Source organism: Tamandua tetradactyla, chromosome 7 (assembly GCF_023851605.1).
Source record: "Tamandua tetradactyla isolate mTamTet1 chromosome 7, mTamTet1.pri, whole genome shotgun sequence".
NCBI lineage: Eukaryota > Metazoa > Chordata > Mammalia > Pilosa > Myrmecophagidae > Tamandua > Tamandua tetradactyla.
The window spans coordinates 31294440-31317685 of NC_135333.1; the positions used below are offsets into that span (position 1 = coordinate 31294440).

The following is a 23246-nucleotide window of genomic DNA, read 5'->3' on the forward strand; positions in this document are numbered from 1 at the left end:
CCACTTGAGTCCGGTAGCCTGAAGCTTCCCAGATGTTAGTGATAGGGGTAGGGACACCTCTGTGCCTATCTCTCTGTTCCTGCCAGAATGCCCAGGAATCACTCCCTTTCTTCCCCCCATCTCTGGGTGGGGGGGGGGGCATGTGCCAAGATGCTTGGGTGTTGCTTAAAGGAAGATGTCCCGGTTATGCTGGACAGTATCCTGACCTCACGACGTCCATCTTCTTAGGTGTGGTCTGGACTCCAAGATCTTCAAAGGCAAGCAGTATGGTATGTGGGGAAGAAAGCTGAAGAGAGAATCAGAAGCCCTGGATTCTAGTCCAGGCTCTGCCCCATTGTGCTGGGTGATCCTGCACAAGTCACTTGCCCTCTCTGAGCTCTTTCCCATCTGTATACATAAGAAGTCAGGCCAGATAACATTTCTCATGTCTGACCTTCTTCCACTCTTTTAGTGGGTGAGAGTCAAGGGTAGGGACAAGGAAGCCACTGGTCCTTTGATGCACCCTTCGGCAGGCAAGGGTATCAGGATGGAGGGATCCAAAAGGACATGGTTTTTTACATTCTCATGCATGAGACTGGCCTGCCTCGACCCTTGCCCTTGCCCCTGACTTTCTGGAGCCATCCACTGACCCTTATCCATGCCTTGCCTGTTATCATCTGCTGCCCAGTCCCAGGACCTACCCCTCCTTTGCTCCTTGGTTACCAGGGAGGTTTTCAGGTTAGTTTTATCCTATTACAGATCATGTCACATTCAATCTGGAAGGACCCTCAGAAATGACCAAAGCAAAGACCCTGGCTCAAGGATGTAAAAGCCCAGCCTCACAGAGGGCGGGGACTTACAGAAGGGCACACAGCTGCTTAGCAGCAGGGCTGGCTAGGAACCAATGGCTCCTCCTCCTCCTTCAATGCTCTGCCTCAAGCTGGTCCCAGCCCAGGCTGAAATGGTCCAGGCCTTGTCCTCGGCATAGAGGGGGAAGGGGTGACAGTGGGCAACAGCTGTGGGCAGGCACAAGGGGAGACCATAGCCGTTTGTCCTCTCAGGCTCTTGGTCCCTAGTCTGGGCTCGGCTAGAAAGACCATGTCCTTGGGGCTGGGCCAGGCATGGAATCAACACTTGAGCCACTGCACACAAACAAATGAAGAGGAAGGAAGAGAAGAAGGAGGAAAAGGAGAAGGGAGAGGGAAGAGTAGGGGAGCCTCCATCAAGGTTTTGCTGCCCTTGACTGGCAGCTGACAGAGAAATGGGGGTGAGGGGTCTGGGCCTCAGTCCTTTGTCATCCCCTTCTCAGCCAGGGCACTGCTCTACCACCTGCACTGGTCACTGCCGCATGGGGGCCAGGAAGACAGACAGCCACTGCCACCACTGAGACAGTGGGTTCTTTCCTGTCCTCAACTCTTTGGGGGGTGCCACTGAGATTAGTGGAATCAGATGAGATTGATGGGATAGGGCAGGGTGGGGGTAAGAGATGGCTCCAGGATGAGGCATGGAGAATGGGCAGAGCTATGGACATGACTACCCAATCCCCAGTCCCTGCCAGACTCTGGACTCACCCAGGCTTAACCTGGTGACTTGAGCTGTTTGTCCCCATTCAGGTGGGGATAGGGGACAATTGCAGAGCAGGGCATTCTGTAGATGTGGGTAAAGGTTAGGGGAAGGAGAAAACAGGAGACATGGCTGGGAGTGGGGCAGGAGGGGTGGCCAGTGCGTGCATAGGCTGAGAAGGGAAAGTGCCCCTCTTGAGGTCCCCGAAGTGGTAGGCAGGAGAGGGGCCCTGGATGAGGTGGCCCCTCATGCCTTGGCCCTCCCCTTGCAGACATCGAAGGTGATCTTCTTTGCACCCCCAAAGGGTTCCACCAGCTTGTCTTCCCAGGGGAGGACGTTGCCCAGCAGTGGCCCGGTACAGTTGGCAATGCCCAGGACCTGAGCAGGTGTCAGGATGTGGTCCCACAGGTTAAACTGGGCAATGTCACCCACGAAGGCCTGGGTGGCATCGAACCGGCCTCCCAGAGTGTCCTGATCCAGGAGAGCAGCAGAGAAAGGATAGAAAAATGGAGTGAGAAGAGACAAGCAGGGTGACACAGAGATGGAAGGTCTGGTCCCCAACGAAGCCCTGTCCCAAGGTTCTAGCTCTTTGGGCAGGTCTCTGCCTTCTCTGGGCCTCATTGTGGCCACCTGTAAGATGGCAAGGTCAGACTGAGTGATCACTGAACCTCTTTCCAGGTTCCCTCCGCCCAGCCCCTCCTCCTCAGGGGCCCTGGGGGGGTGGATATTGGCTTGGGTCCCCAGCTCCAATCCCAACCAATACCTTACCTGCTCCTGACCCAAGATAAGGATCCCATGAGGCTTGATGGGGTGCCATGCAGCCAGGTTCTCACCGGAGCCCCGCAGCTCTCCATCCTGGTAAGCAGACCACAGACCGTCCCGTGTGGTCCAGGAGATGCAAATGTGGTGCCAGCTGTTGTCCTTCAGGCTCAGGGGCAGCTGGGCCACCTGGACATAGGATCCCCCAAGCCCAGGTCAGAGGTGCCACAAGGCCAAGGCTGCAGCAGTACTGGGGGAGGGGGGACACCCATGTCCTTCCTTCCAGGGATGACCCAAGGCGTGGCCCTCCCCTTCCTTCCAGCCCAGCATCTTTTCTTGCCCACTCTTTCCTCTGATCCCCACAGACCTAACCAAGCAGTTCACTCAGATCACAAGGGACTATTCAGCATTGGTTTTCAGCTGTTTCCTGGTAGTTTATTCACGTTGTAACAGGCTAGGAAACTCAGTAGGGTGGGGTTGTCTCATAGTCCTATTTTTCCCCGAACACTTCATGTAGTGCCCAGCACATAGCTAAGGATCAGGAAGTACTGGCAGCAGGGGGATGAGCCTGAGCTGGGCGCAAGGGGCAGAACTGGGCCCTGACTCTGCTCCACTCCTCTGTGTGACCTTGGAGAGACTGCTTTCTCTTCCCTAGACCACAGTTTTCTCATCTATAAAGTGACGTCAGGCAAGAGATAGCAAATATGCAATCACTACCTCTTCCTTCATCCAAGGCAGACATGGCTAATCGATCCTGAAACTAAACTGAGCCTCAGGATCTTTCTCATCAAGATGCTATGGAAAACCCCTGCTGATTGACTTCAATTGGACTGTGAGATGAAAGGCCCTTGCTCTCTGTGGAACTGCTGCTCCCAAAGGGCTCATTGATCTCGAAAGGTCTCTGAAGTCACAATTTAATGTAATGGTCTCTGATGCCTAGTTGGTGCCAGGCTTTGTCCTGACGCTGGGAATATGGACCTGGTCCTAGCCTTAAATGAGCAGAGTCCACACAGGAGAGAAGGACTTCAAGGACAATATTATCAGGGAAAATAACATGGGGGCCGTATAAGAGGTATAGAGGCTGCCAAGGCCCAAAGAATGAAGGGGATATGGGCACAGAGGACATAGCATCTAAACATGTCTGTAAAGGCAGTGGAATCTGAGCATTTCACTGCAAGGCAAACCAAGTGGACGGCAGAGCAGGAGCAAAGGCTTAGGGGTTGCGATCAAAGAACAGGGAGAAGCCTATTTGGTGCTCAACAGGACTCTAGAGGTTCCCGGAACAGGGCTGCCTGGTGCCCTGTCCAGGGTGCTGAATTCCTTCCATTGGAAACTGGGCTCAGACTGTGAGCAGCTCCAAGTATGACAGCCAGGAGGTGTATGAAGGGAATGCGGTAGCAGGATCTAGATGTAGTCCAGCTACCATGATCTTCTTAGGGTCTAGTGGGCCACAAGATAAATCACTAGCCCCTGGACCCATCTCCTTCCTTTTTCTCCAGGATGCCCAGGAAAGGCAGGTGGCTCAATGGGGCCATGGCTGGTGATGGGTGGGGGGTGAAATGTGGTATCTGCATTTCCAGGTGGTCTCAGAAGCCCACCGTGCTTGCAAGATTCAAAGCAGTGTGCTACTCATGGGGAGGGTATTGGTGGGGATTGTGGGTGGTAGGAGTCTCCCCTTCTCTCAGCCACGCAATCACCATTTCCCTGCCACATCAGCTCCCACCCAAGACCTGGCTTTGTCCTTCATCTGACTGGGCCAGAGAAAGGGAATGTGGTCATGGGGAAGATGAATGGCCCAAGGGAAGAACAGGGTAAGGGTTAAGAGGTGTCTCCTGGAGCCTGAGACCCACATCCCATCATCAGCCCTTTGCCAGCTGTGTGGCTAGTACATGTTGTTTTTCCCCTCTGGGTTTTAGCTTCTCCATTTGCAAAATGGGGGCAATGATGGTCCCTACTTCCCAGGATATTGTAAGGGTCAAGTGTGATAATGTGTGAAGTATTTATTGGCCTGGAATAATAAAAATAGCTCATATTCATCAAGGCTGGCGAATACAAGGCTCTGTTAAAAGCACTCCACATGTATGTAAGTCGCTTGACCCCCACCACAACTCTGTGAGATAGGGACTCATCATTCCTGCTATATAGATGAGGAAACTGAGGCACAGGGAGGGTAAGTGACTACTCTAAGGTCACACAGCAGGTAAGTGGCAGAACTAGGATCGAAATGCAGCACATCATTGAAATGATGACCCAGGCATCATTCCATGCTCCCTGAGTGGGAAGGGGTGGAGAGGATGGTTCCAGCAGAACAGTGGGGCTAAGGGGTCTGCCAGCTCTCTCTCCCTCCCCAGGCAGGCCCTTGGACCTCACTTCTATCTCTCATTCTTCGAATGAACAGAGGCCAGGGAAGCAGGCACCTCCAGCCCTGACCCTCATACCTGGGTCATGGTGGGGGTGGGGGAAGACCCTTAATCTCTGTGAGCCTCGTGTGCCTCCTCTGTGAAATGGGAGCAAAACCACCCACTGTCTCTATGAGGCCCAGCCTGTCTTTATGTTCCCAGAACTCAGCTGGGCCCTCGGGTAGCATTTAATGCCTGCTGAACGTGTTGAGCGGGAGAACAGGAAAAGCTCCCCACCCAGTTGGATGCTCTGGAAGGGTGAGCCCTGCCCTCCCCACCCTGCTCGCCCTCCCCGCCCTGTGCCTGCTTGCCTTGTCGTTGATCAGCAGCTCCATGGGGTCGTGGCCCGTCTCCAGCAGCACAATCTCGTTGGCCTGCCCAGAAACCGAGTAGGAGAACGGGGTGCCCTGGCCAGTGCCGCCCGACCTGGACCGCAGCCACATGCAGGTGGTGAAGGCGTAGAGCTCGGGCAGCGTCTTCCGCACGCGGGCATACATGTAGTTGTTACGGATGGGGATACTGATTTTGAAGGTGTCCGGGTGGATGGAGGCTGGGGACCCTGCGGGGGAAGGGCAAGGCGGACGTGGTGGGGGTCTGTGGACACTGGCGAGGGTGGGGCGGACAGGTAGCACTCCAGCCCAAGGGCTAATGGTTCCCAGGCACCTGCTATGTGCCAGCCTGAGCCATGTAGGTTCCCAGCCCTCTGGACTCAAGCCTTCATGCTTCAAGGAGTGGTTAAAGCCCAAGGGCTCTAAGCCTGAGACATCTGGGGTTCAAATCTTGCTTCCGCCAGTTACCACTCCCATGTCCTTCAACAAGTCAAACTCAACCTCTGTGGGCCTCTGCTTCCTCTGTAATATTTCCTCCCTCCCAGGGTTATGAAGGTTGGACGGGACAAAGTATATAAAGAGTCTGGCCCAGAAAAAAAATGCTCAATAAATGTGAGCTCTTTTATCATCTTTCAGAGTTCTTTGTGCATTTAATCTTACAAGGACTGCATAGTGTTTTTAACATGCTGGCTACTGCTCTAAGGCCTTTAACACATATTCTGTCATTTACTCCTCATTACCCCCCCTACAAGGTAGGCACTCTCTATTTTACACAAAAGGAAACCGTGGCACAGAGAGGTTCAGTGCTCCAGGCCTCTCAGCTACTGAGTGGCAGAGCCAGGATTTTAACAAAACAGTGTTGGGTTCCCCTGGTCTCTAAGAGCTCCGCTCTTCTAACGTGGAGCTTCTGGGATTCAATGTCTTGAATCAGGGGGCTTCCCATGGGGGGTAGATTGGGAGTATAAACCCACCGCACCACCCCTGCAGAGTAGGAGGCCTCGGGCACTGCCATCTGCCTGGCACCTCCGGATTCCTGGGAGGCAAGAACCAGCTGGGTGCCCCTTTCTCTAGGCCCCTCCCCTAGCTGGTTGATAAGAGCTGTGGGTAGTGGGTGGGGCTTGGGGTTCCCAGGTCTCACTGGAGCTTGGAGTGGAGGCTGATGTGGCACATCATGTTGAGAGGAAGGGGCTTAGAGACGGCCTCTCGAAACCCATTTCAAAGAGAGAAAATTGAGCCCTGAGAAAGGAAACGACTTGCCCACGGGCACAGAGACATACAGCCCAGACTCCCTTCCCTATGCCCTGCAGTCTCTTAATGGGGCGTTTCCCCCAGTCCCTCAGCAGTCCTGGTGTAGGAATGATTAGGACCAGCCCAGCACCAGGACTGGGTCAGGATTGGGGTTGCCTTTCCTGCCCCCGTGCTCCAGCCAGGAGGCCAGCCCCGGCACCCATCAGGCCCGTCTGTCCTCTGCAGCCGTGCCTCTGCTATGGCTCCTCCACTCCAAAAGTCATCTCTCCATCTCTGCTACATGTGGCCCACTCCCTCCAGGCAGTCCTCCTGGATTTCCTCCCTCAGAACTCATGTTCTGCATATAAGCACATCCCACCTAATCACTCATGTTTTCTCTGGTTTCCCCCAGTAAGCCCCCTTAAGAGCAGGCTCCGTAAGATGTCAAAGCTGAAAGGCCTCTGAGAGCTCAGACTTCTAAATCTCCATTTCTCAGTTGAGGAAACTGAGGCCCAGGGAAGGGAAGTGGCCTCCCAAGGTCACAGAGCAAGTCGCTGACCGATGTGCTCATGCCTGCTCACTGTCCATGATGGCATGTCTCTCTGACGCCCTGGCAGTGGCAGGCCTGGATGTTGAACAAACGACAAAAATCCCAACTGATTTTTCGAAAGGGCTAATTTTGTGGGTGGTGAAATGCACGGAGTTTGGAGTTCAGACAGACTTTGTGTGAGGTGCTATGTGGCTTCGGACAAGCCCACTGATCTCCTGGATCCTCAGTTTCCCCATTTGCAAAATGGGGATAATAACTGAACTGTCCCTAAGCAGACCGTGAGGATTAAAGCAGCTAGTGTGTGAAGTCATTATTCCACTCTCAGAATACAAAAAGTGCTGAAAGTGGTAACAGTTAATGGCAATTACGAGGATGACAGCAATACCCCCCAATCATTTTCTCCCTCTTGTGTTTGGTAGCCTCCTCCCTACCATTCCGTCCAGCTTTAGCTTCTTTTTCGAGTGCACCTGCCACGCCCTGGACCCATCCAAGGCCCGAGGCCCAGCCCGTCATACCCTCTACAGGGGCCGGAACCCACCATGCTCCAGCTCAGCCACCCGGTCCTGCAGGCCGCCCAGTTCCTTCTCCACCTCCTGCCGCTGCCGGTGGCTACTGTGACTGAGGGCCGCCCGTTCCTTCTCCAGCACCAGCACCTTGGCCAACAGCTGCCCCTCCAGTTCGTCCATCTTGGAGTGCAGGGTGGTGGGCACAGCAGGGGCTGGGGCCGGGGCAGCTGAGAGGTTCACACGGGTCGGGAGCTCCTGCTGCTCACCAGGAGAGAAAAAGGGGCACGTGAGGTTACTTGGAGTGAGGAAGGAAAGACGCAGGGAGCCCAGAGATGCCACCTGCCCTGCAGAGTGACCCCAGGGGAGCCTCCCGATATGCAGAATGGGGTGGCCCCCTTGACACTGAGATGGCTGCCTACAGGAAGCTGCTGGGAAGTGAGGAGCGCAGGACTTCTCTGCCGCTTTCAAACTTCTCCTCTCTAAACCCAAGAGAAACCAATTTTTCTGATTGAAACCTCCTTCAAAAGCACATTTCCGATTAAGACAGTTGAAACTAGAGATAGACAAGTTTCCAACAAAGCCTCTCTGCGTCGTGAAACTCTTGGATGAAAACTGCCCACACTTGGTACAGCAATATAGCACCAGCAAGAATAAAAGTGAAACCCGTCTTAAAGAAACAGTCCTCGAGTGCTTTTCTACAGTTTTGCCGGAGTGCAAGGTAGATTTGAAATAGGGTTAAGTTCTAGTTCTTAAGAACCAACACTCCTAAAAGATTTAGAAAGAAAGTTTTCAACATCATCTAGTTAAAGAAGACTTGTGTTAGAAGACTTTTTAAAAAAGTGTTTTTTGAATACCATTAAAAATGCTTTTATTCAGCATGAATCTGAAAGCAGCTCAGCTTTTCTACCTCAATAAATCTTTGGAAAAACTGAAAATGGCACGGCAAGCCCAACTTCAGGCAACAAATGTTTACGTGGTGCCTTGCAGACTCTGCTTCCAGTGAGCAGAAAATGGACCTGGCTCTCAAGGGCATGTCAATCTAAGGTGGGGAGACCCTGGCAACGGAGTGCTGTAAAAGCTCCCTGGGCAGTTCTAACAGGCAGTTGGGGGTTGGGAGCTCCTGTCCTAGGCTCCCATGACTGGAAGGCTGTACGTAGGTGGGTCTTTAAAGGGGCAGACTGTCATAACCTTCCATCATTCACTTGCCCCATGTCTTTAAGATGGCACTATTCATACAGTGGGAAGACTCAGGGGCTCAAACCAGGAACTTCTGGAGCAGGGCTCCTGTGGAGTGGCCATTCCAGGGTAGGGATGGTTAAGATCCTGGACTCTGGAGTCAGACAGCCCAGGGTTCAAGTCCAGCTCTGAAACCCACTTGCTATGTGTCCCTGGACAAGTCCCTCAACTTCTTTGAATCTGTTTCCTTACATAAAACATGGATCGATGGTACATACTTGGAAGGGCTCAGTGATAAATGGCAACAGATAGAGATTGTTAATTGTGAATTACTGTCTAAAGCACAGTCCCTAAGTTATGCTATCAGAAGTCCCTATTCTGCCTGAGATGAAGGCAAACGAGAACTGAGGCAGGAGCCAGAGGTCCTCGCCTTCCCCTTCCCCTGCTAGAAGGAGCCCCAAAAGTCCAGACTCTGGCTAGGGTGGGCCATCTCTGATGAATATGCCATGGAAACAGAAGAAGGAGATAATAATTCACTGAACTTCTGGGAGCCAGAGGAAACCTTCCGATCCCCCGGCTTCCTCCCTCCTCTAGGTCCCCCAATGACAGACCCAGTGCTTCCACACTCCTCAGAGGGCTGGGCACCTCCTGCCTGGCCTGGCCTGGTCCTGCCTCCAAGTTAAGGCCCCACACATCATCAACTGAATCCTCATGATTCATTCCCTGAGCAAATTTTCAGGGAGCATCTCTTCCGTGCGGGGCACTGTCCTAGGTGCTGAAGACACAGCTGAAAACAAAACAGAACCAAGAAACACAACCTAATGTTTCCTGAGTGCCCAGGGCTTCATGGGGATGACCTGCTGCTTGGGGCAAGGAGAGGACACCTCTCCCCAGTCTGGCTCGCCTGCCCTGGCATTGTTGGTTATATGCTGGATGACACTAGGCAAATCCCTTAACCTCTCTGAACCTACCCATGTGACAAGGGATAAAAGTGTCCCCTGCCTCCAAGTGCTGGGGCAGAGGGTTATCAGTGCAGGCAGTGAAACAATCAGCACCTGAAACATGATCGCTGCCACTGGGCAGTGAACACGACCTTGGGCTGAGCAGTTGGAAGGGCTGACCCTCGGCTCTGTCATTCCACTCTGAGAACAGGGGCAGGTGGAGAAAGCTCTCTTACATCATTTCTCCTCATCTACACAATGGGGCCTTGGAGTGGCCAACTTGCAGATCAACAGATCTGGATGAAATGATGGTCAGGATGAAGTGAGGGTGGAGGCTGCACAAAGTAGGGCTCAAGGCCGCGGGTTTCAGCACTCAGGCTCAGCGGGAAGACCTGAGTGGGCTGCTCTCAGCTGTGGGCTGAGCCCCAGCAGGCCCTTCACCCATGTTTGCTTATCGATTCTGCTTTATGAGTCTGTGAGGTGTGACTCTATTTCATGGGTGGGGGACCTGAGTCAGAGCCCCACCCAGGGTCACTCCGGGAGCACTGCACATCATATAGCCTCTCTCAACCCTGTCCCAAGTCCCTCCGGAATCCCTTCTCCATCTGTCCTATCTTGGGTTCTGCTGGGTGACTCAGAAGGGAAAGGTGGAGTTGCCTCATAGGGCCGGGGGTCTGCTACCAGCTCGAACTCTCATTCCATGTGTGTCTGTGTATGTGTGTGCACATGCGCTTGTGTGCAGCAACAGGCAGGACTCTTGTGCACTTTTTTTTGAAAGCTTTAAGCACTTCCCTCTCCCTCCCTCTTCATCTGCCAGTGGTGGGAAAGAACTGAGGATCAACTCTTCATCATTCTGGGCTGTGAAATGGGAAAATGGGATGCAAGCTACTGAGGTGGTCCAGGCTGGTGCTGGTAAGGGACCCCAGGAAGTAGTCAGAGGTTGCACCTTCATCCTTCACCCACCTCCTATGCCAGAGATCATGGCTGCCCATCCATGGAGATGCCTGCTTGGGCCACCTGGCTGGGATGGAGGCCAGGTGAGGTGGAAGTGGAGATGGAGGTGGACGGATGACCAGCTCCATCCCCTTACACTAATCTTTGCTGGTCTGAGAGCTCCTTCTAGCCCCTGAGGTGCCTACAAATCCCAGCTGTGGTATGGTCTAACCACAAAGCCTCAGTCTCCTCTTCTGAAGAATGGGAACGATGGGCCTTAGCTGACGGGGAGCTCCCAACCTCCAGAGCCCCTACTTTTCCATGGATGGATCCTCGAGAGAAAAAGGGACAGCCACCAGGCTGCATGTGAAGTGGCTGGACTTCTGGAAACTTTAGGCAGAGACAATTGGCTCCCAGGGTGCATTTTCATCTCAGTGCTGAGGGGCCATAGCAGGGTCTCCTGGGGCCCCGTGCTCTTCTGTCTCCCAGCCTCTGCCTGAACACCCTGGTTCCATGCCCTCCTCTGTGCCAAGCATGGCGTGAAGAACACACTGCCGAATGTGGCGGTGTGCCAGGCCCGAACTGGGCACTTCACATGTATTTAGATATGAATCCTCACAGCCACGGGTGGGGGTTGCCACTTTCATTATCCCTGTTTCACAGATGGGGAAACCGAGGCAGACGTCCTTTTGAATTTTCTATGACAATGGGACTGGGCAAAGCCCACATCCCTGAAGCTAACACCTCTCTCTCCAGCAAAGCCTCCTCCCTCTGTGGGGCCATTTACACGGCTGCTGTGGCAAGGAGAGGCTGGGTGGGCTGAGGGAGGCGGGAGCACAAGCTGTTCTGCTGTCAAAGCTGCCAGGAAGACCAGGGAGGGGGTGGGCTCCCTGGATCGCGTGTGGCCCCTTCCGCCCCTCAGCATCTGATTAAGAACACGCTCCCCCCCACACCCCATTCCCATCTGCTGCCGGCCTGGGCTGTGCCAACTGGGCCTCAGCCTCAGATGGTGGGGGATGTGGGAGGGGTGACGTCGCCATCACCCCCACTCAGCTCCTGACGGGGCAGGGAAAGGGGGGTCAGATCCTCCGGCCTGTCCCGTTGGGAATCCGGGGCAGAGCCTCATGTAAACCCAGAAACGAGGGTTCTCGGCCTCTAATGTGTGGGCTCCTTCACCTCCAGACAGCGATGCTGGCCACAGCAGCCGTCCTCCATTGGCACACCCCCTGTGCCAAGTGCCACACCCCAGGGGCCCTTTACAGCCATCACAGGAGCCCTCTCAACAGCCTGGGAGGCAGGAGGGGCTGAGCCTCAGGGTCACCCAGCTGCGAAGTCACAGAGCCAGGACTCCAGCACAGGCCCACCTGATTCCAGGGCCTGTGCCCACCTGTCCGTCCTACCCTGAAGGTCTGGGCCTCAGTTCGCTGCTCTGCCAAGCGAGGACAGTGCCACAGCCCCGGGGGGCGGGAGAAGAGGTTCTGTGGCTGTGAGAAGCCCAGTGGGCTGTGTCATGTCAGGGTGCAGGGCACAGAGGAGGCGGGTGAGGGGGCCTTGCCGGGGAAGACCCGGCTTCCTCATCCCCAGCCCCCAGCCCCAGGGGCTGCTCCCTCCCTGCGTGGAGAAGAAGGCCCCAGGCTTTAGTGGTAGGGTCCCACTCTCTGCAGCTGGGGAGGGTGGAAAGGGTCAACAGGCTTTGGGGCAGCAGGGGCAGTCAAATCTCCTCGCCTCGCCCATCCAATCCCCTCCCCCACCATGTCCTATGGGTTCTACCATCACTGCCCAGGTTTACACCTGGTTATGGCAGGTTGCCATGCTTCAGTTTCCCAGTTGGCACAACAGGTACCATGATAGACCTATTCAGGGCACTGTAGCAAGGATTAAGTGAGTCCATGGAGATAAGGCTCCCAGAGTCGAGCTGGCACATAAAGTGCTATATCGAAGTCAGCTGTCATTGCTACTATTATTATTATCACCCATATCTCTTGAAGGGGTTCATCTTTTTCCAATCTGCCCCTTAAATCTTTTTGTTTCATCATTTCATTGAGAAGAACTAGCTAAAGGAGAACACACACCAGTTTGGTACCATTCATTTAAAGTTGTAAAACGTTCAAACGTGTTACGTACAAGCAAGGGGGATAGGAGGAGGGAATGAGCATGTGGGGTAGGTAACGCCGGACGCAGGTCATGGGGAGCCACTCCTGGGACTGGGGGGCCAGGGCTGGGGCTGGGGATGTTGGGCGGGTCAGTGGCTGGTTGGAAAGGCTCTAGGTCTTGCGCCTGGGTGGACAGGTGGACGGCATTCTTTATAGCCTTTGGGTTGTCTGAAATGCTTCACAGTGATTTTCTTTTTTTAAAAAAGGGACAAAATCCCAAAGCAGAATCTCTAATGGTTGCATCTAACCCTGACTCTTAACCGCAGCCTCACGCTGTCCTTCTGCCCCAGTCTACCCCACCCTCCATTTCCTCCATACAGCAGCCAGAGGCAGCCCTCCAAATCCAACCTCATCGCTCTTCTGATTAAAACACTTTAATAATCTTTCCTCCATGGTTTGGACCTTCAGCCCTCACGACCTGACCCACCCCCAACCAAAAGTTCCTCCATCCCTTGACAGCCCTGAGCTGCTTCTCATCCCCAGGGCCTCCACACATGTGGTTCTTTCTGCAAGGAACACTCTTCCCAAACCCCCGCCCCCCCGGCCATGCCCGCTCATCCTACAGATGGCAGCTTCCGGGCCGCCTGAGCTAAGGTGCACCAGAGGGAAGGGAAAGAGTCCTGAGGGCCTCTTCATTCACCCACTAGGGCAGCAGCCACATGTCCTTCCATCTACATGTGCTATGCAACACAGTGTCACAGTCATGAGCAGGGACTCCCCCATCAGACAGGCGTGGATTGTTTCCAGGCATCCCGCTTCCGAGACCTGGGGCCTTGGGCAACCCTCTGACCCTCTGTCTCTTCATCTGTACAGTGGGGAATCATAATAGTACCTATACTTAGGAACACGAGTAAGGATGTATGTAAAGTCTGATGCATAAGCAGCTGGGGAATGTCACGGCACCACCTGCTGCTACTGAGAAGCAGGAGAACATGGTGAGGGGCGGTGCAGGCCTTGGGGACAGACTGCTTGGACTGAAATTTCAGCTTGGACCAAGGCAAGGTTCCTAACCTCTTTGAGCCTCAGTCTCCTCATCTGTAAAATGGGGGTAGCAATAGTCTTGGGGGTGTGCATGGGATTAATTGTGAGGTCCTCAGGACAAGCCTGGCACAGAGGGTGTGCCCTTGCTCACTGACAGTTACTCAAGCCTGGCTACTGCGGCTCCATGGGCCAGGAGACCCTTGCCTGCCCCAGGCAGCGTGCTCGGTTTTGGTGGGGGGAGCAGGTAAATGCAGCACCATGAATGCAAGAACATGGGCCCCAAATCTCCCAGTCAAGCTGGTGAGGAGGCCAAGCAGAATTTCCTCCAGGACCCTGCTGCCCACTTCATTCTGGATCCAAGTCAGAACACTGCAGCAGAGACTGAGGACCCCCCCCCCCCCCATCACACACTTTAATTGGAAGTCCCGGTTGTGGTCTTGGCTCATCCTCTGCCATGCTGTGTGGCCTCGGGCAAGTCCCTCGGCCCTTCTGAGCCTGTTTCTCCTGGAGTAAAATAAGGGGCCTGGGCACAGGATCACTCCCACTGTGGGTGGGCAGCCTCTGTTCCCATCCCCAGGGTTCAGTGGGGATGAGGTACCCAAGATTGTCCTGGGGAGACCTCACCACATTCTTCACTCGGCGAGGAGAACCAGCCTCGACCTCACTCCACCTCCCACAGGCAAGGACAGAGACGTGACAAAATGACCGATGAATGTAAGAAAAGATATTCAACAGCATGTGTCATCAGAGACATAGAAATTAATGCCATCATGAGTCCACCACACGCCTGCCAGAATGGGGAACGTTTTTGAAACCTGACCATCCATCCCTGTGGTTGGTGAGAGTGTGGAGCATCTGCAGTAGGTGGGAAACTCTTCCAGCTACCTCAGAAAACCACTCGGCAGGACCTACTGAAGCCAACAGATGCTCCTGCTGTTCTTATAAATAACCATGAGAAACGAGGGCTTACAGACACCAAAAGATGTCACGAGAAAGTTTAGAGAAGCTTAGTGCCCAAATAACCCCGAACTAGGAACAGCCATAGTAGAATGGGCAAATTGACTTCGGTAGAGCCATTCAATGGAACACTGCATGGCAATGAGGAGTGGCTCACACGTTAACATGACGGAATGAGAGGGGCATGATGCAAAGTGAAAAATGCCAAAAACAAAGGCTGATTCCGCCTGTATGAAATTCAAACACAGGCAAAACGGATCTATGGTTGTCAACTATGGGTACTGGGTGCTTAATCGTCTGCCATTGCCAGATGAATGTTTTATACAATTGATTGTAAGGCTTACATCACTAAAAACTTTCAGTCTGATTTTTCATTATCAGAGCTCATGTGATAATGTACAAACATACTCTGTGGTGACTAAAGCACTAATCTCAGTACATGACTGGAGTTTATTACAGCATTTCTTTCCCTGTTCACTCTCCTTTTTTTAAGGGTGTCTCTCTCTTTTTAAAGAATATTTTATTGATTCATACATAGTGTACAATCAATGGATCACAATATCAACACATAGTTGTGCATTCATTAGCATAATCATTTTGAGGGTTTATTGGGGTTGGATTATGTCCCCCTCACCAAAGGGCAAGTTCAGGTCCCAATCCTGGTCTTCTGGGTGTGAATCCATTTGCAACTAGGACCTTTGAAGATACCAGTTAGGTGAGCCCAAACTGAACGAGGGTGGACCTTAATCCAATACGGCTGAAGTCCTTATAAGCAAGGGAAATTGGACTTAGGTAAAGAGAAGCCATGAGAGAAGCACGAAGTTGGAAGTCAACAGAACTTGGAAGAGAAAAGATGCCACTAGGAACCGCCAAGGAACTCCAAAGGTTGCCGGCCAGCTAGAAGATACCGATCCCAGGAGGAAGCGAGCCTTCCACCCTCTGACACCCTGAACCAATAAATTCCTAGTGATGAGCCAACGCATTGGATGGTATATGATTTAGGAGGTGGGAAACTAAGACACAGTTAGTATTAACAAAAGGCAAGGAATAGAAAAGTCAACATAAAGGTTTCAGAAGGAGAATTTAAAGAACGCAGACTAGTGATTCTTCAGATATGACACTACTGGATGCGATTCTAAAAGCTCTTATGGACAACTGTCAAACGTGTAAGTCTCCTAAGGACGGACATCGGATTTATAACGCCCTTCTGTGTGTGATGCTCCTGACCTTAATATCGTCTTTGAAAATATTAAATTGAGAATTCTGTTAACACCTATATTATGAATTGGCATATTGTATTACTGCAAAAGATATTTGATTTTTAGCACAATACAAAATTTCTTAAAATACGAACATCTTTTTTTCTAACTTCATTAAAAAACAAACACATTTTCTCATGTAGTAAAAGTTTTCTAATTGATATGAAGAAAACAACTGACCTATGGCAATAGAAGCCAGGACAGTGCTCACTTTCAGGGAAGTTTTGACGTTGGGGGGCCATATGGGAGCCTTCTGGGGTGCTGGAAGGGATTCTTGATCTGGGTGGTGGTTTCAGGGATGAACACAGAAAAATCCATCGAGCTGTTCCCTTAATATCTGCGACCATTATAAGTAAGATGCGAAGGATTTTCCATATCTTGAGTGTAAGATGCGCAAGCAGCTCCCGCCAAGCTTGGAAAGCAGGAAAGGGTCCCTCATCCCAGAACAAGAGGCGCTCTCTGGGGTGTGCTGCCTCCCCATTTGACAGACGGTGGGAACTGAAGATCAGAGAGGAGAAGGGATTTTCTGAGGCTACAGCAAGCAGGTGGCAGAGCCAAGTTTACAAAGCCAGGTTCCAGCTAGAACGCAGAAGCCGCAGCTGGCTGGTGTGTGTGTGTGTGTGTGTGTGTGTGTGTGTGTGTGTGGCATCTTGAGGGCCGCCCAGTGTGGGTGTCCCACCTGGAGTTGGGAGGAGACCAGCTTGCGGAGAAGGAGCCACCTGGGGGAGCAGGTGGCTGGGGTCCAGCTTCCCATATCCTAATATCAGCTGCCATTCATGGGCCCTGTGCCAAATGCTCTACTATCATCTCATTTAGTCTCATGAGGGAGGGATTGTGGTTTTTGTTTTTGTATTTTTATTTTTGTAAGCTGTATGGTGGGGGTCACATTTCATTCTTTTTCCATGTGACCATCCCATTATTGCAGCACCATTTGTTGAATATTTTTTTGGTGAGGGGAAGTGCATGGGTCAGGAATCGAACCCGGGTCTCCCACACAGCAGGCGAGGATTCTACCACTGAACTACCCTTGCACCCCCTAAGGGGTTGTTTGTTAATCTCCACTTTACAGATGACAAAACCGAGCCTGAGGAAGTGAAGCAGCTGTAGGCTGTCCAATGACACAGCTGGGGTTGGAAGCCAGGCGGTCTGGCTCCAGGGTCCATGCCAGGAACGGGACTCCACACTGCGGCTCGAGAGGGAAACCAAGGCAGCGCCCCTCAGCTGGGGCTGGGCAGGAGACTCCAGGAGGGAGGACACCCGCACACAAAAGGCCAACAGACAGACCCACCCCCATCATCTGCTGGCCCTTGGCCATCCCCCCTTCCACCCTGTTCCCTACCAAAGAGGTGGGGTCAGGGAACAGCACCACTGAGATGTGGCCCCCAGATTGGGCAGCACTGGACGAAAAAAGCAAGCTCAACCGACAGACTTCAATAAATCCTCTAAGTCTCTGGGTTTACCCACAGGTTTCCCTGAGAACTGGGAGTCTGGGGAATCTGGGGGCGGACAGGGTGGACAAGGGAGACTGCACACCCCCCCACCCCTGCACAACTCCTCTTCAGGGAGCATCTGCCCAAGAACTTAGAATTTAGAGCCCAGACCAAACCTGGCCTCTCTTCACACCCATTTTACAGAGAAGGAAACCAAGGCCCAGAGACGAGAAAGTGACCAGCCTAAAGGCAAAAGTGAGAGGTACCCAGCTCTGTGCCGCTCCACCTTCCTATTCCAGAGACCATTTGGAGCAGACACGGCACTTTGGGAGCATGTGACCCAATGTACCATTTGGTAGAGAGAGAGAGAGAAGCCAAAGCCGGGGGCAGATGATTTGGCTGGCTGGGTGTCCCCTACCGTCCTGGAGCCTCTTTTCCCTCATCCGTGAGGCCAACTCGATCTAGCTGAAGACTGAACCTGCTGAATAAGCTAACACGTACGGAGCCAGGGCCTAATAAGTGCTACTGAGAGTCTGCTGTGATTATTGTCACCAGAGACCCCATTGGGAGTCTCCTGATGAATTGGCCTGTCTCCAGCAGGACAGGACTTGGAGGGCTGGCCCTCACCACACTTGCTCTTAGTACTAAGGCAGAAACAGGCCAGAGCTGTGTCCAGCAGGCACTGAGCTTCTCGTCTCTCGAGGATGGGTCTAGAGCTAATAATGATGGACAAGGGCTCTGGAGCCAGATACTAGCAGGGTCAAATCTAGGTTCCAAAGCTGTGTGATCCTGGGCCAGTTTCTTAACCTCTCTGAACCTTGGCTTCTTCATAGGTAAAAGGAGGATAGACTCATGCCTTCCTCATAGAGTTTTCATGAGGATTAAATGATATCATGTTCCATGCCTGACTTGAGCTAAGTGCCCAATGAGTGTGAGCTATGATCGTTATTGCAGCAAAATTCGTGGCTTCCGGAGTCTGGGGTCTTCTGTGGACATTATCAGGGTGTCCCTTGCCAGGGCTCCCACTCCAGAGTCATGGGAGGCGACTGGCTTGCCAGGTTGGGCTAAGGATGTGGTTTATGTCAAAAAAATGCTGCTCAAACCAATTCTGAAGTTGCATTTTGCACATATATTAAATTAATGCAAACATGGAAAACCGGAACATGCATACATAGCTGGTTGCCACATACATGGTCTACTCCTTTTGGAAAGTGATTTTTGGCCACAGCCATTAAAAAAAATCAATATTTTTTTTTCAAAAATCTGGCCCAGAGGATATTCCCTCCCTAGGGATTTAACCTAAAGGAATACTTCAACAGACTTAAAAAGAAAATAAACAAGTAGCTAGCTGCATGAAATTGATCCTGCAATGAACATGATAGAAGGAAAACGATTAGAAACAGCCCCACACCTCCAGCAACAGTGACTGAGGGACCGCAGGGCCAGAATGAATCCCAGGATTCCATAGCTGTCATTAAGATGGCAATTACACAGCAGAAATGCTGTGATCACGTCTGCAGATGGATAAGGACCGAAAGGGGGCTGCAAAAATGATAAGGTGGCAGAATTACATTTGATCTTTCCCCTAAACATTTAGACTTTTTTCATTTACCACCACCAACAAAAATATAGAAAAGAAAACACTGAAAATTTCCTTTTAAGCCCTCAGATGTGCCTCCCATTAGAGGCCCAGAGAAGGGGGTGGACCAGTACACCTTCCCACCTGCTTTGGAATCTCACCGGGGGACAGTGAGATGTCAGGCAGGGATGGGAGCAGGGATATGCTGAGGATTATAGGAGCATGGCGGACAGGGACAAAGAAAGAGGACTGAGTGATCAGGGTGGACTTCTTGGAGGAGGTGTCCTCAAAATGGATTCTCAAATGAGGTTCAGGGGTGTGCTGAGTGATCTAGGCAGAGGCAAGAAAGGGCTGGGCTATGGGTCTGGAGAGATGGATGGAGGAGCATGCCTGGAGGTGGAGACCAGAGGGGAGGCTGCTGCAAGTCTCCAGAGATGGGGCCAACTGGAACTAAGAAGGAGCCAAGGATGGCTCCCAGGTTTACAACATGGCAGAACACACCTGAGAAGCAGGTGGCGGGGGGAGAGGGGATACTGAGTTTAGATTGGAACATAGTGAGGTTGGTGGGCCAGTAGGATGTCCAGAAGGAGATGCCCACAAAGCACTTGGATATATTGGGCTGGAGCTCAGGAGAGAACTCTGGACTGGAGACAGATATTTGGGGGTGCAGTGGAGTGGGGTGTTGACAGCCCTGCGTTGTGGCTAGGTTCATTCAGGGAAAGTGAGAGGAGAGCCAGGAGGGGCACAAATGTGTCCGTCTCCTGAAGGGAGACAGAGAAGTAGCTGTCAGAGAGGAGGAAGAGAGGAAGGGGAGGCGGGGGGTGCCTAGAAGCCAAGGGCTTGGGGAATTGGAGGAGGGAGTGTCAGGAGGTCTGCTGCCCAAGTGGGATCCAGCCAGATAAAGACTGAAAAGATCCTGTTCAATTTATCCACTTCAGCAAGTTCAACAAGAGTGCTTTCACTGTGCCACGGTGAGAGAGAGAACAAGTGGGGAGTAAGCAGACTGAAAATATGGGGGCATCCTTTTGAGGATATCAGATGAGAGCGAAGGAGAAGCTGCATAGCGGCTTGTGGGGAGATGGGATTCAGCTGTCACAAATCATCTGTTGCGTTCTACAGGCCAGTACCTCTCAAAGACCCCAAGGATGGCTCTGGCCGCCGCCAGGCTCATCAGGCAGATCTTTCTTCACGTCCACTGCACACAGAAAGCAGGAGGGGGTGTACGTTGGGAAAGCCTGTGAGGCTCATCTGGTGCCAAAGCCTAGCCACCAGGATCCCCCCAACCTGGGGGGAGCCTATGCTGCTGAGTGCTGCAGGTGCTGGGGGAACAGGGCCAGCCCAGCCGTGGGAGGAGCCACCACGCCATCTGCGGGTGGGGGCCATGGCAGGCAAGGGGGGTGATTATTGAAAAATCAAATCCTCTTTATTTTAGATGAATAAAATCTGTTTCCTAAAACGAAGATTTGTTCCCCTTTTGATTTTTGTTTATATCTTTAAATCCTCATAACATTCCAATAGGCAGGGGCTATTATTCTCCCCATTTTACAGGTGAGGAAACTGAGGCTCCCCTTCACAGCTTTCAACACATCCCTAATTATTTTTCTGCTCTCAGCTCTCATCTTAGAAGCCCCCCACCCCGAGCTGGAATGTGGGGAAAAAGGGTGCTGGCCTGGCAGGGAAGACCCTTGTGCTTTCTTCCTGTCTCTGCCACTTCCTGGCCATGTGATTCCCCCAACCAGAGGGCTGGCTGATGCTCTGACACTCTGCGGGGTGGGTACTGACACCAACACAGACTTTTCTGAGCTAAGAGCATCCTCAGTCTTCTCCACGGGCATCCTCTGTGCTGCTCTGCCAGGGATTTAACTCAAGGAGCCATGAGGGTGGGGTCTGCATTTCCTTCTTTCCAGCTGTCTCCTTTGCCCCAGCCTCTGCCTTTGCCAGCAATGCTCACATTAGGGGGATGTGACAAAAGCGTAAACCTGGGCTTTGGTCTCTTTCTCCCACATCCTTCCACAGATTCAATTATATATATATAAAGGTTTGCTCTTCCCTTCTCTGCAGTCTGGAAATCTGTTCACATCTGGGAATGGGCAATGTCTCCCAGTTGTCTGTCTTGCCCAGACAACTCCCCATCCCAGAGACTCCAAATAGTTTCTCATGGTAAGAAGGGGCACCATGACTCCAAAGGGAAATGACTGGTCCAGGGTCACACAACAGTCCAAAGTGGACTCCTCCTGCTGGATCGGGGTGCGGGGCCCCGATCAGAAAGAGGTGAGTTGTGTAGGTGGAATCGGGTGAGGTCCTATTCTCCACCCAGCCACCACCCCAAAGCTGTGGGCTTCTAGGTATCCTCTGCTGGGAACGCAGCATCTAAGCTCTTGAGGCGGGATAGGGATATGGGGGTGGGAGGCAGTGAGGTTTGGCTTTTGGGGCACTCTGTTCCCAGTGCCTAGGTATCAGAGGAGCCTGAATCCCTCAGTGTGTCCTGTCTCCTGTCCATAGAGAGTGAGATGGGGCTGGTGATGTTTTGGGGGAAGTCCGGAAGAAAGAAATGAAATGGATATTTAATGAGGTCCTGGGACTTGCCAAGCATTTCCACGTATCTACAGCTTAAGCCCCGCTAGGAGTGGGCGGTAGCGTTGTACCCGTTTTACAGAGGCGGAAACTGAGGCTCAGGGAAGTATTTGGAGAAGAAAAGGGGAAGGGAACGAGCCTTTTTTCTTGCGTCTGCTGTACCTCAGGTACTGGCAAGACGTTCCCTCCTGCCGCCGCCCCCGTGAGGAAGGAACGATGGATCATTCCGGTTACACAGACGGGAGATTCTAGGTTCGCAAACTCGCAGGGGCCCTCCCCCGGGTCCCGCAGCCCAGCATCGGCGGCCGAACACCCCAGCGATCGGGAGAGCCGATCTGCACCCGGGCGGCCCCTCCCACCAGAACCGCTCCCTCGACGGGCGGGCGCTGCTCTCACCTCCATGCGGTCGATGCGGTCGCGGAGGGCGCGCACAGCGTCTTCCAGCTCCAGGATGAGCGCGGGCGAGTCCCAAGACCCGTCGGCCATGGTGTCGCGGCGGGGCCCCGCGTCCTGGAGGCCGCGCGGCAGGCCGCTCTCGCAGCGGCCCAGCTTGCCGGTGAGCTCGCGGATGGTGTCCTGGTCGGCGCGAATGCGCGCCTCCTGCTGCAGCGCCGTCTGGCGCAGCTGCTCCGCGGTGCTCTGCAGCAGCAGCAGCTCCTCCCGCTCGCCCTGCCCAGCGCCCGCCGCGTCCCCCTGCTCGGCACCCGACGGACAGGCGGTCGTCAGCGGCGTGCACAGGAAGCGGCTGAAGAGCGGCCCGGGCGGCAGCGGGTGAGCGCTGGCCGCCGGCGCCCCGGGCAGCGCTGGGGGCCTGGCCGAGCCGCCCGCGCCGTGCAGCGCGCTCAGGCTGCGCTGCGGTCCCGGGGACGCGGCGGCGGCCGAGGCGGCCGAGGCGTTGTCGGCGCCGCCGGGGAGCGCCCGCGCGGGGCTGGCCGCCAGGGGCACGCTGGCGATGATGCAGATGACGGCACCGAGGAACGCCAGCATGCCCGCGGCCAGCAGCACGGCCAGGAACTTCAGCGTGAGGCGGGCGGCGGGGGCACCGAGGCCCCCGGCAAGCGCGGCGGCTGGGTCGGGGCGCGGGGCCCGGGCGCGCGAGACCGAGCGGGGCGGGAGGCGAGGCCGGAGCCGGAGCTGTCACCGCGGCCGCTGCTGCCGCCGCTCTGAGCCCGAGCGGCGGGAGGAGGAGAAGGCGGCGGGGAGGGGGAGCGGGCGCGGCGGCCCCGCCCCGATCGCTCCCCAGGGCCGGCCCTGGCCCAGCCCCGCACCCGTTCCGCGCCGGACGCCGAACTGGAGGCGCTGCGGGCTACGTGGCTGGGGCGTGGGGGGCGGCGCCCCGGGCTTTCCCGCCGCCTTCCCTGAGTAGGGGGCTGCCACCCGATGGCCGCGCGGCTGCTCTTCTGAGCGACCCCATCTCTCTGGTGCTGTAGCCCCCTCTCCGCACCAATAAAGGGGACAACTTGCGCGGGGCTTTGCTCCTTGCTGAGCGCGTCCCTAGCTCGGCCTCAGCTAAGCCTCACCATAGACATTCTCACGATACAGAGGAGGAAACTGAGGCCCACTGGGCTCGGGTCGCTGCCCAAGGTGACACAGGGAGTGCATGGTGGAGCAGCATTTGAGACCGTGGGATGGTGTTGGGGTGGAAATGGAGTGACAAGAAGAGAAGCCAGGTGGGGTGGGGTTGGGGGCCAGAGAGATGTTGACCCAATGGCTGTTTCTACTCTGTTTCTACTTGCCTGTCAGCCCCTCTCCCAAACCTCTTGAAGGAGCTCCATCGGTTGAGGGGAAAAAAAATCCGTGATCTCAGAGGGTAGCTGAAATTCCCTCTGAACCCTCGACGGCATGGAAGTTGAGGTCCAGCTAAGCCCCTCAGCCCATGGCAGGTCATGTTAGGATGCAAGTGGAAAAAATCAGGGTGGGCTTGTGGACCAGGCTCCGGAGGGCACACATA

General features: G+C 53.9%; 1 protein-coding gene and 1 pseudogene across 2 annotated transcripts in view; one reads left to right on the forward strand and one right to left on the reverse strand.

The window, feature by feature from the left end:
- The window catches only part of LOC143690400 (spermatogenesis-associated protein 31D3-like), a 45920-nt pseudogene extending 44554 nt beyond the window's left edge, over window positions 1–1366 (forward strand). The window contains exon 7 of the transcript XR_013179146.1: window positions 1289–1366. The product of XR_013179146.1 is annotated as a spermatogenesis-associated protein 31D3-like (transcript). The remainder of the gene's footprint in view (window positions 1–1288) is intronic.
- On the reverse strand, window positions 121–22824 carry NPTXR (neuronal pentraxin receptor). The gene is made up of 7 exons (XM_077168180.1): window positions 22816–22824; window positions 22564–22731; window positions 21692–22429; window positions 7345–7570; window positions 5012–5259; window positions 2311–2490; window positions 121–2013 (listed from the first exon to the last, which is right to left on the reverse strand). Exons 1-7 carry the CDS (start codon window positions 22822–22824, stop codon window positions 1789–1791), a joined length of 1794 nt encoding a protein of 597 aa, XP_077024295.1. The 3' UTR covers window positions 121–1788.
- Window positions 22825–23246: the final 422 nt, after the last annotated feature.